At 53.1% G+C, this 17091-nt stretch overlaps 1 protein-coding gene across 2 annotated transcripts; it reads right to left on the reverse strand.

Annotated features, from left to right (window-relative positions):
• Positions 1–1314: 1314 nt before the first annotated feature.
• F2 (coagulation factor II, thrombin) lies at positions 1315–15730 on the reverse strand. 2 transcript variants are annotated; one of them, XM_006042405.3, is made up of 14 exons: positions 15570–15730; positions 15067–15230; positions 14430–14454; positions 14158–14208; positions 12651–12756; positions 12417–12553; positions 10864–11178; positions 10429–10563; positions 10226–10352; positions 9058–9243; positions 8378–8551; positions 7960–8141; positions 1709–1779; positions 1315–1574 (listed from the first exon to the last, which is right to left on the reverse strand). In XM_006042405.3, the coding sequence occupies exons 1-14, from the start codon at positions 15646–15648 to the stop codon at positions 1431–1433; spliced, it is 1896 nt and encodes a 631-aa protein (XP_006042467.1). In that variant the 5' UTR covers positions 15649–15730; the 3' UTR covers positions 1315–1430. The 2 variants fall into 2 exon arrangements, with proteins under 2 accessions (XP_006042467.1, XP_006042468.1); XM_006042406.3 differs by having other exon boundaries at positions 9076–9243; positions 15570–15729.
• Positions 15731–17091: the final 1361 nt, after the last annotated feature.

Raw genomic sequence — 17091 nt, forward strand, 5'->3', positions numbered from 1 at the left:
ACCCCACCACTAGGCTTTTTCAGGGCCCAGAGAAGGAAGTGGCCGAGGAACTGTCACCACACCAGGCAGCAGGGAGGACAGGAGCAGCAGTGACACGTGGAGAGCTGACCAGGTGCCAGACGCTCTGCTAAGTGCACAACGCCAATGGTCTCCTTTAATCCTCAAAACCTTATTAACGTCATCATATACATCTTATACATAAGGGAACCGAGGCTCCGGGAAGTCAAGCGACTTAACCGTGGTTATCCCCCCGCCTTTTTTTTCCCCTCTGCGTTTAGTGGCTTGCAGAATCCTAGTTCCCTGACCAGGGATCAAACCTGGGCCCCAGCAATGGAAGCACAGAGTCCTAACCACAGGACCACCAGGGAACTCCCATGATTATCCTTTTTAAGGCTGACACCAAAATATGGGCTTCCCAGGTGGCTCAGATGGTAAAAAATCTGCCTGCAATGCAGGGCACCTGGGTTTGATCCCTAGGTTGAGAAGATCCCCTGGAGAAGGGAATGGCTACCCACTACAGTATTCTTGCCTAGAGAATTCCATGGACAGAGGAGCCTGATGGGCTACAGTCCATGGAGTCGCAAAGAGTTCCATGCAACTGAGCAACTAACACTTTCAGGCAGTCTGACGCTAGGGCCCCTACTCCAATCTGCTATCCCACAACCCTTGAGAGTGAAGATGCTTAAAATACCGAGCCTTTGGGGGGCATAGATCTGATACTTTAATAATCTGTGCTCAGTCACATCCGACTCTGCAGCCCCATGGAGTAGCCAGTTGCATTTCCCAGGCAAGACTACTGGAGAGGCATGTCACTTCCTACTCCAGGGGATCTTCCCTACCCAGGGAGTGAACCCCCCGTCCCCACCTCTTGCCTCTCCTGCATTGATTGGCAGGTGGAGTCTACCTCTAGCACCACCTGGGACGTCCCTTAATGACGTTAGATGGCTGTAACTACTCACCCCTCACTAGCCTGCCCTCCTCTTCTTTGGAGGCTTGTCCCAGGACAAGCTGTTCACAGTCCGGCACAGGCCTCAGTATCTCCTATATTTCAAGTCAGACTTAGGCCCTGCGTAGCCATGTGGCCTTGAACAAGGTACTTCTCCAAGTCTCGGTTTACTACCTTGCGTGAGGATTGCATGAAATAATCCATGGACGCCCCAAGCCTGGAACATCTGAAATGCTAAGTTCAGGCTGCCACCTCCCCTCTCACCTGGCCCTGTTCTAGGGGTGGCGGATGCCTCGAGTGCCGCTTGTCCAGTGGTGGGGCCGGCGCTTCCTGAGCTGCCCCATGAACCGCACTGGGAGTCCCGAGGCTCGTTGATAGAGTCACTTTTATTGAGAAAGATAGTTTTAGGAACAAACCACAAAAATAATTCTTTCACTGGATTGGCCTCTGTGATTTTGCAGTGAGGAGCCTGGAATGTGGCTCCCTAACTTCCTAATCGATCGATGACCTTCTGTATCCACTTCTTCAGGCGGAAGACGTGTGTGTAGAAGCCGTATTTTCCATCCCTGTCACAGCCCTCACCCCACGAGACGATGCCCATTTGATACCAGCGGTTGTTAGAGGGGCTCTGAGGAAGAAACATGGGGTTTCCAATAGAGTCAAGTCCAAGGTAGGGTCAAGTGATTGTTCCTGAAACCTCGGGTCCCTCCCGTCCACCCAGAAGGATCTCCCCACCAGCTCCGGGCCTTCAGAGACGCTTACCTTCATGACGAAGGGTCCCCCGCTGTCGCCCTCACAAGCGTCCCCTCGTTTGCCTTCACCAGGCTTGTAACCTTGAGAGAGAACCGCAGTGCTCAGGGAGCGACCAGCTCACGCTCCAGCCACTCTCCCCTCCAGAGATGCTGCGGCTGAGCGCCCCCCGACTGCTAGCCCGCCCTGACTGCCCATCGCCTCCCCCCACACATCCAACCCAGGCAGGTTTTGTCAGCTCTGTCTGCAACATGCAGCCCCAGTCCAGCCACTCTCGCCACTTCTGCACCCGGGCCCATCACACACCACTCTCTCCCCGAACCGCTGCTTTCTCTGCCTCTCCTTTCGCTGCCTCCAATCCAGTCTCCACCCAACAGGCAGAGTGACTTACAAAACCCACCAGACTGACAGGCAGCTGAGAAGAATGGCAGCTGCCTTTATCCAAACATCCCCAAGCACCCTCCACAAACAACACAGAGGAACTCAAAGAACAACAGACGCTACACCGTCAACATACGTGTAACCCAGAGAACACCCAGACTTCAAGCCGCTTTAATGTATCTAAAGGTGACTGTGTTAGTCGCTCCGCTGTGTCCAACTCTCTGCGAACACACGGACTGACGCCCACCAGGCTCCTCTGTCCGTGGAATTCTCCAGACAAGAATACAGGAGTGGGCTGCCATTCCCTTCCCCAGGGGACCTCCCCAACCCAGGGATCGAACCCACGTCTCCCGCTTTGCAAGCAGGTTTGCAGGTTCTTTACCATCTGAGCCACCAGAGAAGTCCATTAGTTAGATACATCAATTAATGTACATTTACTAATGTATCTAACTATACATTTACTATCAAAACTTATGTGGAGATGAGGAGGGAAAAATACTAGATCAAAGAAATAGACGCATATGAGTTAGGAATCTTGTAAATAACCCCAGATCTGCAAAATGAATAGATGAAAACCAAGTAGATCTATACAAAGATGCAACAGGACAACAATGAATATGAACAAAAATAGCTCAGCTAACAAAAATTCCCCAAACACAAACATGAAACAGAAGAAAACTGTGACGGAATTAAGTATCAAGCAGGGAATTCCCTGATGGCCTAGAGGTTAGGATTCCAGGCCTTCATTGCCGTGACCCCGGTTCAATCCCTGGTCAGGGAACTGCAAGCCGCACGATACAGCCAAAAACAAGACAAGATACCCTCAAGCAAAATTTTGGTATGTGAAAAAGAATGAATCACAAATTCAAAAATTAAATGGATAAAACAACAGTAAGTAGTTAAAAGCAGAAAGTGGTTGAAATGGAACTCAGACTAAGGGAAGAAAGGAAGCAATGGGACAGAATTAATATGTACAATATAGTCCAAGAAAACTTCATAGAAATAAAAGATCAGATGTGCATATTGAAAGGACCCACTGGGAACCTGGCAAAGCTGATCTAAAACACTCAACTCTGAGACCTAGTCTAAAAAATTGAGACTTCAAAGATGAAGAAAATACCTTCAAGGCCTCCAAGCAAAAAAACCCAACTCCCTTGCAAGAGCAAAAGAATTACACTTGGCATCAAGACTTTGAAAATAACATCCAAAGTAAGTAACAATAAATTCAAGGAAGGAAAACTTAAACCATGGATTTCATATCCAATGCTGCTGAACTTGAGGTATCAAGGCTACAGAAAACCAGTTAGTTACATACAAGAACTCAGGAAATTCTTTACCCATAACCCTCTTGAAAAATCTACTAGTGAAAAGCTTCATCCAACCAGGAGATGGATGCTTCAACAAAAGGGCTGATTAACTTCCAACAAGTAGAAAAAATACAATGAAAAGTATGAGAGGAGAAAAGAAAGAAGAAAGTACACTCCCTCCTGACTCCCTCCTATTGACTACACAAGAATTTAGCATCAGTTTTGGTTCAGTCGCTCAGTCGTGTCCAACTCTTTGCAACTCCATGGACCGCAGCACACCAGGCTTTCCTGTCCACCACCAACTCCCAGAGCTTGCTCAAACTCAAGTCCACTGAGTCGAAGATGTCATCCAACCATCTCATCCTCTGTCGTCACCTTCTCCTCCCACCTTCAATCCTTCCCAGCATCAGGGTCTTTTCCAGTGAGTCAGTTCTTCACATCAGGTGGCCAAAGTATTGGAGTTTCAGCTTCAGCATCAATCCTTCCAACGAACACTCAGGACCAATCTCCTTTAGGATGGACTGGTTGGATCTCCTTGCAGTCCAAGGGACTCTCAAGAGTCTTCTCCAACACCACAGTTCAAAAGCATCAATTCTTCAGTGTTCAGCTTTCTTTATAGTCCAAGTCTCACATCCATACATGACTACTGGAAAAACCATAGCTTTGACTAGACGGACCTTTGTTGACAAAGTAATGTCTCTGCTTTTTAATATGCTGTCTAGGTTGGTCATAACTTTGCTTCCAAGGAGTAAGCGTCTTTTAATTTCATGGCTGTAGTCACCATCTGCAGTGATTTTGGAGCCCAGAAAGTCAGCCACTGTCTCCACTGTTCCCATCCACACAACAATTAAAAGACTAGAAGAAACTAATGGCGTTTTAAAAAGGGGAAAAGACCAAAGATAATGACCAGAGCAAAAATGCAACCCTTCCTAGTTATATGGAACGGTTTGAAACAACTCACAACATCAACAACACATTTGGATCAGGAACTGCCGACGGGCGTACAGCGCAGTGGTGGTTCAAGAAGTTTTGCAGGGGAGACGAGAGTCTTGAAGATGAGGAGCATAGTGGCCAGCCATTGGAAGCTGACAAAACAATCGACAGGATCATCAGAACTGATCCTCTTACAGCTACACGAGAAGAGGCTGAAGAACTCAGCATCGGCCATTCAACAGTCGTTGGACATTTGAAGCAAATTGGAGAGGTGGAAAAGCTCAATAAGTGGGTGTCTTATGAGCTGACCACAAATCAAAAACATCGTCTTCTCTTATTCCACACAAAAACAACTAACCATTTCTCGACTGGATTGTGATGTGCTCCATGAGTGGATTTTATGTGACAACCAGCGATGACAAGCTCAGTCGCTGAACCAAGAAGAGGCTCCAAAGCACTTCCCAAAGCCAGCTTGCACCAAAAAAGGTCATGGTCACCGTGTGCTGGTCTGCTGCCCGTCTGATCCGCTACAGCTTTCTGAATCCCAGAGAAACCGTTACATCCGAGACGTATGCTCAGCAAATCGACAAGATGCACCAAAACCGCACACCTGCACCGGCATCGCTCAGCAGAAAGGGCCCGATTCTTCGTGACAACACTCAACAGCACACCGTACAACCCGCTTCAAAAGCTGAGCGAACTGGGCTCAAGTTTTGCCTCATCCGTCACATTCACCTGACCTCTCGCCAACCAACGACCATGCCTTCAAGCATCTCCACAACTTTTTGCAGGGAATAACGCTGCCAAAACCAGGAGGAGGCAGAAAATGCTTTCTGAGAGTTCACTGAATCCCGAAGCACGGGTTCTTATGCTACAGGAATAAGCAAACTTATTTCTCACTGACAAAAACATGTTGATAGTAATGGTTCCAATTTTGATTAATAAAGATGTGTTTGAGCCTAGCTATAATGATTTAAAATTCATGATCCAAAACCACACACACACACAAAAAAAAAGGCAACTACATTTGCACCAACCTATCAATACTTCCTACACTGATCCTACAAAGTCACCCATGAGGGGTGGAACAACTGCTAAACTCCTGTTCATGTCGACATTTTGACCTCTTTCCATGAATCACAAATGTTCTTAATGGCATCTAGAATGGTGAGTCCTTTTCATAAGCTTTTCAATTTACTTTGCCCAGATCCATCAGAGGAATGACCATCTATGGCAGCTATAGCCTTATGAAATGCATTTCTTAACATCCTAAGACTTGAAAGCCAAAACCACTTCTTGACCCATGGGCTGCAGACTGGTATTATGTTAGCAGGCATGAAAACATTAATCTTGTGGGGTATCTTCATCAGAGCTCTTGGGTAACCAGGTGCATTGTCAAGGAGAAGGAATATTTTGAAAGGAATCTTTTTCTGAGCATCAGGTCTCAACAATGGACTTGAAACACTCAGTAATCTATATTGTAAGCAGATGCACTATCATCAGGCCTTGCTGTTCCATTTAGGGAACACAGGAAGAGTAGACTTAACATTATTCTGAAGGGCTGGTGGCTCAAGTGGTAACAATCTGCCTGCAATGCAGAAGACCTGGGTTTGATCCCTGAGACAGGAAGATTCTCTGAAGAAGGAAATGGCAACCCATTCTAGTACTCCTGCCTAGAAAATTCCACGGACAGAGGAGCCTGGCTGGCTACAGTCCATGGGGTCGCAAAGAGCTGGACATGACTGAGCGACTAACTCTTTAAGGGCCCTAGGATTTTCTTAAGGGTAAAGGAACATTGGCTTCAACTTTAAGTCACCAGCTGTATCAGCCCCTAACAAGAGAGCCAGTCAATCCTTTAAAGCTTTGAAGCCAGGCACTGACTTCTCCTCTTAGCTATGAAAGTCCTAGAGGGCATCTTCTTCCAGGATAAGGCGTTTTGTCTGCACTGGAAATCAGCGGCTTAGTACAGTCATTGTCATGAATTATCTTAGCTGAATCCTCTGAATAACTTGCTGCTTCACCTTGCACTTGAATGTTATGAAGATAGCTTCTTTCCCTAAACCTCATGAATCAATCTCTGCTAGCTTCTAAGTTTTGGCTTAAGGGAATGTTGTGGCTAATTCTATCCAGACCAATAAAACTTTCTTCATGTCACCACTCAGGCTGTTTTGCTTTCTTATCATTTATATGTTCACTATAGTAGCAGTTTTGGGGGGTGTCACACTGCACAGCATGCAGCATCTTAGTCCCCTGACCAGGGATTGAACCTGTGCCCCTGCAGTGGAAGCATGGAATCTTAACCACTGAACCACCAGGGAAGTCTCTAGAAGAGCACCTGTACTTTCCCTTTAGAAGTTTTCCTTTGCACTTACAGCTTGGTTAACTGTTTGACACAAGAGGCCTAGGTTTACATGCCTTGCTCCTTAAGCTTAATCATTTCTAGCTTTTGACTTAAGATCAGACAGATGCAGCTCTTCCTTTCACTTGAACCCTTAGAGGCTATGGTAGCCTTATTAACTGCCCTAATTGCTATAGTGTTGTGTCTCAGAGAATAGAGGCCCGAGGAAAGAGGGGCAGTCAGAACAGAGTTTGCTGTCTATATGGGTGCAGCTCCTGATGCCCCAAAACAATTACAATAGTAACATCTGATGACAGATCACCATAACAAATATAATAATGATGAAATAATTACACATTGTAAGAATTATAAAATGTCCAGAGGGATGGTATGGGGAGGGAGGAGGGAGGAGGGTTCAGGATGGGGAACACATGTATACCTGTGGGGGATTCATTTGATTTATGGCAAAACCAATACAATATTGTAAAGTTAAAAAAATAAAATAAAATTTTTTAAAAAAATTACTAAAATGTGACACAGAAACACGAAGTGAGCAAATGTTGGTAAAATGGCTCCCGTAGACTTGACACAAACCTTCAATTTGTACAACAAACATCCCATAGACTTGACACAAACCTTCAATTTGTACAACAAACAAACAAAAAAAACCCCACAATATCTGGGAAGGGCAATAATGCAAAGCAAAAACCTAAGGACCCATCAACAAATGAACAGATGAAGAAGATATAGCATAAACATACACACACACACACACAATATTACTCAGCCTTTAAAAAAGAATGAAATTCTGCCATTTGCCATAACATGGATGGACCTAGAGGGCAGCGTGCTTAGTGAAATAAGAAAGACTGAGAGGGACAAATACCGTGTTATCACTTATCTGTGGAATCGAAAAAATAAAACAGATGAATATAACGAAACAGAAACAGACCCACTGACAGAGAACAAACTAGGAATTGCCAGTGGGGAGAGGGAGGTGCGGAGGGCAAGATGGGCCTGGGGGTTAAGAGAGAGAAACTACCGCATCCCATCTAAATAGCCAAGATACACTGGCCAGCGCAGGGAAATACAGCCATCATTTTGTAATAGCTTAAAATGGAGTATAAGCTATCAACACACTGAATCACTGTGTTATACACCTGACACTAATATTGTGTATCAACTGTTCAAATAAAATGTACAATACGTAAGCAAATAAAGCGAAGCCAGGACTTGAACACAGGCCCGCGCTGTTAACGGGTCTCATCCTCCCAGCCCAGCCCCGCCACGCCCAGGGGACTTGCCGGCACAGAACATGTTGTCGGTGATGCGGATCCGGGTGGAGGCCTTGCACACCGGCCGCTCCACGAGAGGCAGGTTGACCACCTGGAGGACGCTGGGCTGCACCTCGGCAACGCTGGTGGTCCACGTCTCCCTCCGGTTGCCCCAGCCCGTCACCCGCCCTTTGAACCCAGCGCGGAGCAGCCTTCGGGGAAGGGAGGACCCAGTGAGAACAGACCCGCCCAGGAGCCTCCCGACCCCAACACCACCCGTAGAGACCCGAGCCTAAGACCCCCGTGGCAGGAAGGCCCGAGGCCTGGAAATGGGAAGGAGCTTTGGCAAGGCGACAGGATGTCAGAGTTGGGCCCAGAACCCAGCCCAGGCCCCCTCAGCCTCCAGCCGCCCCCTCCACCACCCCCGCTGCCCTCCTGGCTGCCCCACTTGGTTGCTGTCTCCTTGTCGGGCAGGCACACGGGGTGGATGTATTCGGATAACTCGATGGGCCTCTTGAGCTTCAGCAGGGCGATGTCCCGGTCCAGATTCTCCTTCCAGTTGTACCTGGGGTGGATGTAGATCTTGTCCAGCATGGAGATCTTTTCAACCTTCCGCTCATACCTGTGCAGACCCCAGCAGAGAAAAAAGAGAAGCTGCAGGCCACCCAGGGAGGTCGGCAGGTTCCTCAAGGAGGCAAACTGCCTGCCCTCAGGGGCTGGAAGTCAGGGTAAACAGCGGGCCGGCTCCGCCTTGGCAGGCCCCAGGCAGCTTCTTCTTGGCCTGAAGCTGCCCCGGGCTTTAGGATCAAGCAGCCCAGGCAGTAGCGGGAGGGACACAGGCTGCAGGCCCTGACCCAAACGGCCTCTACTCAGGGCTCACGCCTGGGCCGCGTCCTGATGCCTGGAGGGGCGCCAAGGGCAGGCCAGGACTCTGCTCTCTGCCAAGCCTTAGTTTCCCTGTCCCCAGGTCCAAGCTTTAGTCAGGACATGGCCAAATCGACTTTACAGCAGGGACTGCTGGGTTTTCTACCGTGAGAGACGTACACAGACACACCCCCGGTGTCTCAGAGCCACAGACATACCCCCGGTGTCTCAGAGCCATGGGGCCCGCACAGTCCCGCCGCACACCTGGGGGCCCCTCCGCACCTGGTGCGGGAGTGCTTGCCGATGCGCACCAGCAGGTCATCCACGGTGAAGTTCTTGTCCCAAGGCGGGTACAGGAGACAGTGGGCAGCTGTGAGGACCCAGCGGTCACTGATGAGGCTGGCCCCACAGAGCAGCTCCTGGGGACTCTTCCGAAAGAGCATCACCTGCCTGAGGCGGGAAGCCGGAAGCATTAGGTGGTGGCAGGGTTGGGCAGGGGGCTGCCCCATTCACCAGCTCTACAAAGCAGAAAGGTCCGTCTTAGTCAAAGCTATGGGTTTTCCAGTGGTCATGTATGGATGTGAGAATTGGACCATAAAGAAGGCAGAGCGCCGAAGAATTGATGCTTTTGAACTGTGGTGTTGGGGAAGACTCTTGAGAGTCCCCTGGACAGCAAGGAGATCCAACCTGTCAATCTAAAGGAAATCAATTCTGAATATTCATTAGAAGGACTGATGCCGATGCTGCAGTCCTTTGGCCACCTGATGCGAAGAGCTGACTCACTGGAAAAGACCCTGATGCTGGGAAAGATTGAGGGTGGGAGGAGAAGGGGACGACAGGGGATGAGATGGTTGGATGGCGTCACCGACTCAATGGACATGAGTTTGGGCAAACTCTGGGAGATAGTGAAGGACAGGGAAGCCTGGCGTGCTGCAGTCCATGGGATTGCAGAGAGTTGGACACGACTTAGTGACTGAACAACAAAAACAAGTGTCAAGTCCCAAGTTTAAGAACTAATTAGAGCTAACTGCTGGCCCAGACCTCAGCTTGACCTGGCCACCCTCGGGGACAGGGCATCCACGTGACACGAAGAGGCAGCCACCTGCGTTTTGCTTCCCCCGCATCGAGCTTTTTCCAGGCCACAGGTGGCACAGCTTAGCAGAGAATCGAAGAACTGGAATCGAGTCCTGCTATGTAACCCATTCACTTAACAGCATCATTTAGACGAGTCCCTTAAGCGCTCTGAGCCTCAGATTCACCATCTGATTTGGAGAAGTAACAAACCCAAATCTAAATAGGTGGCAGTGAGGATTCGATGCGATGCTGTTGTTGCTAGGTTACCAGTGGAGCCTAAGTCTGTGAGCGCGGAGAAGGCTCCGGGGCGCGTGGTGGGGGGCGGGGAGAGGGCGCGGGGGAGGAGAGGAGCACGCACCAGGGCGCGAGGCCAACCTCCGCGTCCTGACCCTCCACGATGCGCCCCTCGATGTAGGACTCGAAAAGCTCCTTCTCCGTTTGGTCCTGAAGCTTCTTCTTCTCGAACAGGGGTCGCAGGCCACAGTCTAAGGGACAAGCGGGACCGTGAGAGGCGGAGCGCCGCCGCGCCCCCGCCCGCACGCCGTGACCCCCGCACCTTACCGGCCTCCCCGGCGCCAAAGGTCTTCTCGTTGAAGAAGGGCTGGAAATGGTCCTCAGACGTGCGTCCCTCGATGGCCGCGTCCGGGTCCAGGTCCTCACCCAGCCTGTCTCCCAGGTCCCCATCCACCGGCTCCCCTGCAGGGACCCAGACACGGGCTGCGGCTGGGCCGGGCCATGCCGCACCCGCCGCCTGGACTGCCCCAGCCCGCACCCAGGGGAGGCCGTGTGGCGGCGGTTAAGCGCGCGAGCGCACCTTACTAGCGAACCGCAGCTCGCGGGTCTCACTGGCCTCAGCTGTGGGCAGGGGCTAGGCTCGCCCCTACCTGGCTCAGGAAGGCCCTGTGCACACGTGGGAAGCCCGAGGCCAGGGAAGGTTCCGCTCCCGCTCTGACCGCCAGGCCCCGTCCTCTCTCGGCCCCGGCCCTGCCCTCTCACCACAGTAGTTCAGGTCACAATACTCAAAGTCGCCAGGCTGGTCGGCCACGTAGCACCAGGCGCCCTCCTCGTCTCCGTCTGGGTTGCGGCAGAAGTTCTCCACCAGGGGCACGGCTGGGTTGAAGTCCTGGTCCTTGCTCAGGGCCTTGGCCTGCTCGCTGCTCCAGGCAAGGCAGCGGGACCCGCGTGTGGTCACCGCCAGCCGCCCCTGGTACTCCCTGCCGCGGTCCGGGACACACGTTTCCAGTAGAGGCGACTGATTGGTGGTGGAGCCTCCCGACCGGGGGATCACCTCCACTGTGACTCGGTCCTGGCCTGGTGGGTGAGGAGAGAGAGGGGGCAGAGAGTGTTGGACCACAGTGGAGCCAGACAGGATGGGACGCTCTGCCCCGTGACCTTTGACCTGTATGATGTCAAGTCACTTAACCTCTCTGAGCCGCATTCCGCTTGCCTGTGAAAGGGATCGCTAATGAGGTTTTTTTTTTGCAGGGTTGTTGAGATTTAAACAAAAGATATGGTGCAAGTGTCTGGGGCGTGACTGGCCAGGGATAGTACCCAGGTTTCACCTCCTGCACTGTCTGTAGTCTATTGCTAGTGCCTGCCCGGAGTCTAAGGGACTCTGTGTCTCCACAAAGGCCCAGTAGGAAAGATAGCTGGATCGACGGAGGATGACAAAAGAGAGCAACCCATGTTTGCTAGATTGAGTTACTGGCACTAATTCTTTATCCCTGCCTGAATCCACACCCTCTGTCCTGTTATTTTATAAACAAAGTGTAGCCTCCACCTCTCGACCTTGGCCTTGATCACTTGACTTGCTCTGGCCAAAGGCATGTGGGCAGAACTGACTGCCAGTTTCTGTGCTTCTGTTCACTGATTGGTATTTCTGCCACCCCCACGGAAGAAGTTGCCGCCTTTCTGCCTCCCTCACCGTGGAAGAGCAGACCTGGACCCACCCACCCGAGGAGCTGAGCTCAGCTGGACTCACTGTTTGAAGCAGGGCCCCCGCCGAGCCCAGCCTACATCTGGACCCCACAGACGCATGAGCGAGTGTGGCTGCAAGGAGCAGAGCCACCCCAGCCGACCCCCAGACACATAAAAAATAAACGCTTACTGGTGTCTGCCCCCGAGCTTTTGTGGTTTGTTGGTCATTTTGTGGGCTCTGTGGCACTATTGTGACTATAGCTAGCTGCCACATGATGGAAATTAATAATGAGAATCATGCAGGGCTGGACTGTACGAGGCTTGCTGCTGGCGCTCAAAAAAGGGCATGTGGACTGAGATGGTTAGGAAGGGCTTCCTGGAGAGAAGAAGGCCCCGAGCAGGAAGGAAAGCATATTTAGAATGAGCCACGTCCTGGATTGTAAGGAAGCAAAAGCTGTGGAGGGAGAGGAGGAGGCTGGAAGTGGACTCGCTCTGGCCTCCTGACGTCACTAACCTGAAAGTGTCTAACTAACCCGGGTCAGAGGGCACTGGCATCTCGATTCCCGTCCTGCGCTGCCAGCCGGCGCAGACCCATGGGCTGTGGCCTTGGGCCACCAACCGCCCCCGCTCACCACACACGGGGACACTGCACTCTTCTCTCCGCAGAGTAGGGGATGTGGTGTAGCACCAGGGCCCAGTAATGCTGCCATCCGGGTTGCGGCAAAAATTCTCCCGCAGGTCTGCCCCCGGGTGGGTGGTAGAGTTGATTCTGGAATAGAAAGCGGCTCAGCAAGAAGCCTGCCCCCGACAACCGCAGTGTCTCCTAGCCCCCAGCGTCTCAGCAGACAGGCCTGCCCGTCACTCACTCTGGCTTATGTGGGTAGCGACTTCTCCACAGCTGGCACTCGATGCCTGACCGGGTGACGCTCACGTTCCCTCGGTAGTTCATCCCCACACCTTCAGCGCAGTTTCCTGCGGAGACCCCAGTCCAGGTGTCTGATGCTGAGGACTTGTCCACCCGCCCTTCTCTCCTCGTAAAGCTCTGTTGGTCCATCCCCTCCAAGCTACTTCTGCTCCATGACCCTTAACCTGCCTTTACTCAGCACTTCCTTTGTACCCAGCAGGCACCCAACATTCACTAAGCGCCCCCTGTGTGACAGCCATGTGCCAGGCGCTGTGCTCGGGACCAAGAACACAGCGATGAATAAGGCGGTCGGAGCCACGGTAGGTCCCTGCCCTCACGGAGCTCGTATCCAGCAGCTCCCCACCACGGAATGAAAGCGTGAACAAGGTCCTTAGAATCTGGCCCTGGTCTGCCTGTCCTGTTATCTTAGTCCTCAAGCCTAAGGGCCTTTGCACACGCTTTTGCACACGCTTTTGCACACGCCTTTGCCTTGGCCTTGGACTGCTTTCCTGTTTGTTCATCAGTGCATCCCACACATACAACTACTCCTGGGGGGTGTCCTTGATTCTGCCAGCTAACGAAACGCTCCCTCTCCTGGAATTCTCTGGGCACCTGGAACAGAACTTTTCCATCAATTAATTTGATGTTTTGTATTTTTGCTTTCCTATGAAACTATGAGCTCCCTCATTCTCTTAAAATTCCCAGCACTTGACCATAGAGCTTGACAGATTGCAGAGGTTTGGTGAGAGGTCTACCGAATAAACCCTTAACCCATGAAAGCGTGGCCAGTGGTGAAAGCCGCGCTGCGGGGCCTACTGCCACACTAACGGTGTATTCGGGATGCGGTGGAGGAGGGACGATGTGCCCGGGAGGCCCGGCAGGGTGGCGCGTTTGCACTAGTTCCTGAAGAGCGGCGCGGGGTGGGCTGGTTCCCCAGTGAGGACTCTCCGGGGGAGATAATCTGCTAACAGGGGCCAGGATCTGACATATCTTGGCCTGTTTAGAGAAATGCTTGCTTTCAGGAAGCGGGGGCTCTGGGTTCAGGGTTGGTGCGATGGGAGAGAAGGCTAGAAGGGAAGGTTAAGTTCAGAACCCACCAAGTTCACCAGGCTAAGAAGCCTGTGCTTTATTCTGGGGACAACGGGGGCAGTGTTGGAGAATGAATGTGACGTTATCAAAGCTCTGCCTTAGGGACACGGGGAAGCCTGACTGGCATGGGCAGGGGCTTGGCTGAGAATGAGGTCTTAGCATTAACTCATGACGCGTTCATTCATTTCCTCCTCCACAATGAATCATTGCACGGATGATTGCCAGGCATACAGCAAGGGGCAAAGACGCATCCTTGACCTCAGGAACAGAAAGGCCATGTCAGCTGCCAGAGGCCACCGCCCCCCACCCCCAGGCCTCGACTCCTACCCCACCCCTAGTTTGCACACGGGGGTCTCCCCACCCCCATGTCAGTTCCTCACCTTCCAGACATTCATTGAGCTTTTCTCGAGGATTTCTCGCCGACTCACAAGCTAGAAAAGACCCAGAGACACCACTGAGATTGAGGTGGGGACGGGACAAGTAAAGGGTGGGACAGTGCTCAGGGGCGGGCAGACGATGGAAGGAAAGGAGGAACGAGGCAGGGGTGCGGGGACGGGCAGCTGGGTGGACCAGAAGCCTCTCTGGGGCTGAGTACTCTGCAGCTGGGGTCCCCAGGACTCCCCTCCCAGAGCAAAGTCTTCCGTGTGTTCACCTGTGTACTTGGCCCAGAATGCATCCTGAAAAACAAGGCTGAGTATGAGGCTGTGGCAGGATCCCTTTTGCTTTTTAGAGTCAACTTTGTCTTCTCCCTATGCGACCCCCTTTCCCTTACTCTGGTTACCCCCTGGGGACATGAGGGGAGCTGCCTGTACCCCTCCACCCTCCCAGGTCAGCCAAGACCGAAAGGGATTTCTGTGGGTGGGGTAAACTGGCAGAGGGGCCCAGGCGGAGCCCCGGGGAAGGGAAGGCTGCTCAGGGCTCCCGGGACACTGAGCCCCACGCCTGACGGGAGCCCCAGCGCCCCAGGGCACAGAAGTCACAGCAGACCTAAAGCTGAGACACGCGGCCAGCGCCAGCCGCTCCAGAGATCCCAACGCAGACAGATGGCTAAAGACTAAGGAGCCCCCTTCCCTCGAAGCCCTGGAGCCTCGCCAGACCCTGGGGCCTTGACAGAGCCAAGGCACTGGGCCCTCCCCGAGAGACTGAGCTGTTCATCCCAGAGGCCCAGTGAAGCAGGGCCCACATGACGCGATCAACAGAGAGCTGCCGTGTTCCTCCGTCCCCTCCTCTGTGCTCCTGCAGCTGGGACCCCTTGGAGGGAGCTGGGCCCTGCCTCACGAGGGCCTCACCGTGGCACTGATAGACTCCAGGGCCTCGAAGGCCTCCTCGAGGCTGCATGGCTCCTCCAGGCACTCTCGCTCCAGGTTGCCCTTCCGCATCTCCTCCAGGAAGCCCTTGTTGGCACGGCGGGCCCTCTGGAGCAGTGAGGATGCTTGCTGATGGGCCAGGAACACTGCAGCGGGGGAGGAGGGTGGGACGATGGTCACCGTGGGGGCAGGAGGCAAGCTCTGCTGGCTTCCGAAACGGGGGAGGGGGACTCTGGGATGGCGGCAGGCCCCGGAGGGCTGCTAATGGCAGCCCACTAGCCCTCTCCTTTCATGGGTTACCCCCAGCCCACCCTCCATATTGCCTGAGAGCAGCAGTCACTGTCCGTCCGGCCCGGAGCGGCCGGGTCCTTCCCTGAGCTGGACGTGGTGAGGATCTGGGGACCGGCCCTGTTTCTCTCGGGGGGGACCCCAGCCCACAGACCCACACCGCAGTCTGCCGGCCTATCAGCTTCCAGCCCCCTTACCGTGCTGGCTGTGCACGAGGCTCAACAGGGCAGCCAGGGCCAGGCAGCCCGGCAGCCGCGGGCCTCGGACGCGCGCCATGGTGTGGCCGCTCCAGCACTCTGCGGGCTGGTCCTGACCCCACCGGGTTAATGTTGAACCAACGTGAAGAAATCAGCCGGGAGGCGGAGGTCAGCGGGTCAGGGCCACAGGGACACGTGGATGGACAGCCCACCCCCGCCATCCTGGGAGGAAGCCCCAGAGCGGAGCCCAGAGGTGCTGCCAGGCTCCAGCCTCTCCCCCTCCGGGGTCAGCGGGGTCACAGGGTTCTCCTGCAGGCTCCTTCCTACCTAACACACGGTGATGGTCGCTTTGACCTCTGTGAGCCTGTCTCCTCCTCTGGGCGGTGGGGAGAGTGTCGTGCTGTAGAGACTGAAGGAGATTCTTAACTTAGAGGGGAGCTTAGTGAGCAGCAGCTGTGTGCAGGAAAGCCTGCGGGGAGGGCTGTGGAGTCCACTGTCCACACGTAAGGAAATGGAGGGCAGGGTGTGGCCAGATGGGAGCCAGGGGCAGGGCCGGCCACCTGGCGGCACACGGAGGGTCCCACGTCCCCGCCCTGCCTGGGAGCCGGGGAGGCGTGTTTGTGTGTAGCGGTTGCCAGGAGGAAGAGTCGGGCCCTGGGCCTCCCAGGCCTCTGGTCTGTCTTCGTTCCTAGGTCACCCAGGACCGGTGGCCCGCAGGGGCAGCTCATATCCCCACGCCTGCCGACCTCCAGGGCAGGGCCCTCTCTCTCCCCGCCCGTCTGCCCCCGGGGCCGGGCCTCCCCCATTCCCCGATTGCAGTATGAAAGGTAAATATTAGTCCTGGGTCTAATTAGGACAGAGGGCCAAAGAGCAGGAACACAGGGAGCATGGGTTTTTGCCTCGCCATCCTCAGGGCCTGGCCGTTTGGGGTCTGGACTGGGGTCATGTCCAGTGTGGGAAGATCGCAGGGAGAGGCCCAGGGCAGAGCAGGGGATGGAGGGGTGGCAGGGGACTAGGGACCAGGGCTCCTAGGAGTCAGCTCACCTCCTGGGTGGCCCGGTTCCACTGTATATATATATTTACGTTATACACACACTCATTCCTACTTTTCTATGTATTTTAAAAACTGAGGTTTAGCTTGTATACAACAATGTTGAAACAACTCACAGTGTTTCACTCAAACTGTTATTATACACACACCCACGTGACTACCACCAGCTCAAGAAGAGGACGTTTCCAGCCCCCAACAGACGCCTTTGAGTCATTCCTGAGATAATCACTACTCTAACCACCACCATGATTACCACAGATCAGTGCTCCTGCTTCTGCACTTCATATAAACAGAGACCACCAGCACACACCTGTTTGGCTTCTCTCGCTCAGCATGTCTCTGAGGTTCATCTCTGCTGCGTATATCAGCAATCTGCTCCTTTTAAAGCTGTGTAATATTTCATTGCATGAATATTGCAATTTCATTTACACATTCACCTGTTGGGCCTCTTGGGTGGTGCTAGTGGTGAAG

Source organism: Bubalus bubalis, chromosome 16, assembly GCF_019923935.1.
Source record: "Bubalus bubalis isolate 160015118507 breed Murrah chromosome 16, NDDB_SH_1, whole genome shotgun sequence".
Classification (NCBI taxonomy): domain Eukaryota; kingdom Metazoa; phylum Chordata; class Mammalia; order Artiodactyla; family Bovidae; genus Bubalus; species Bubalus bubalis.

Coding starts and splice junctions, on each gene's coding strand:
- F2 (XM_006042405.3), bottom strand. CDS start 15,648: ATGGCGCGCGTCCGAGGCCCGCGGCTGCCGGGCTGCCTGGCCCTGGCT. Junction 10,353..10,428: donor CTTTGGCGCCGGGGAGGCCG/GTAAGGTGCGGG, acceptor CTTGTCCCTTAG/ACTGTGGCCTGCGACCCCTG. Junction 1,780..7,959: donor CGACAACATGTTCTGTGCCG/GCAAGTCCCCTG, acceptor TTCTCTCTCAAG/GTTACAAGCCTGGTGAAGGC.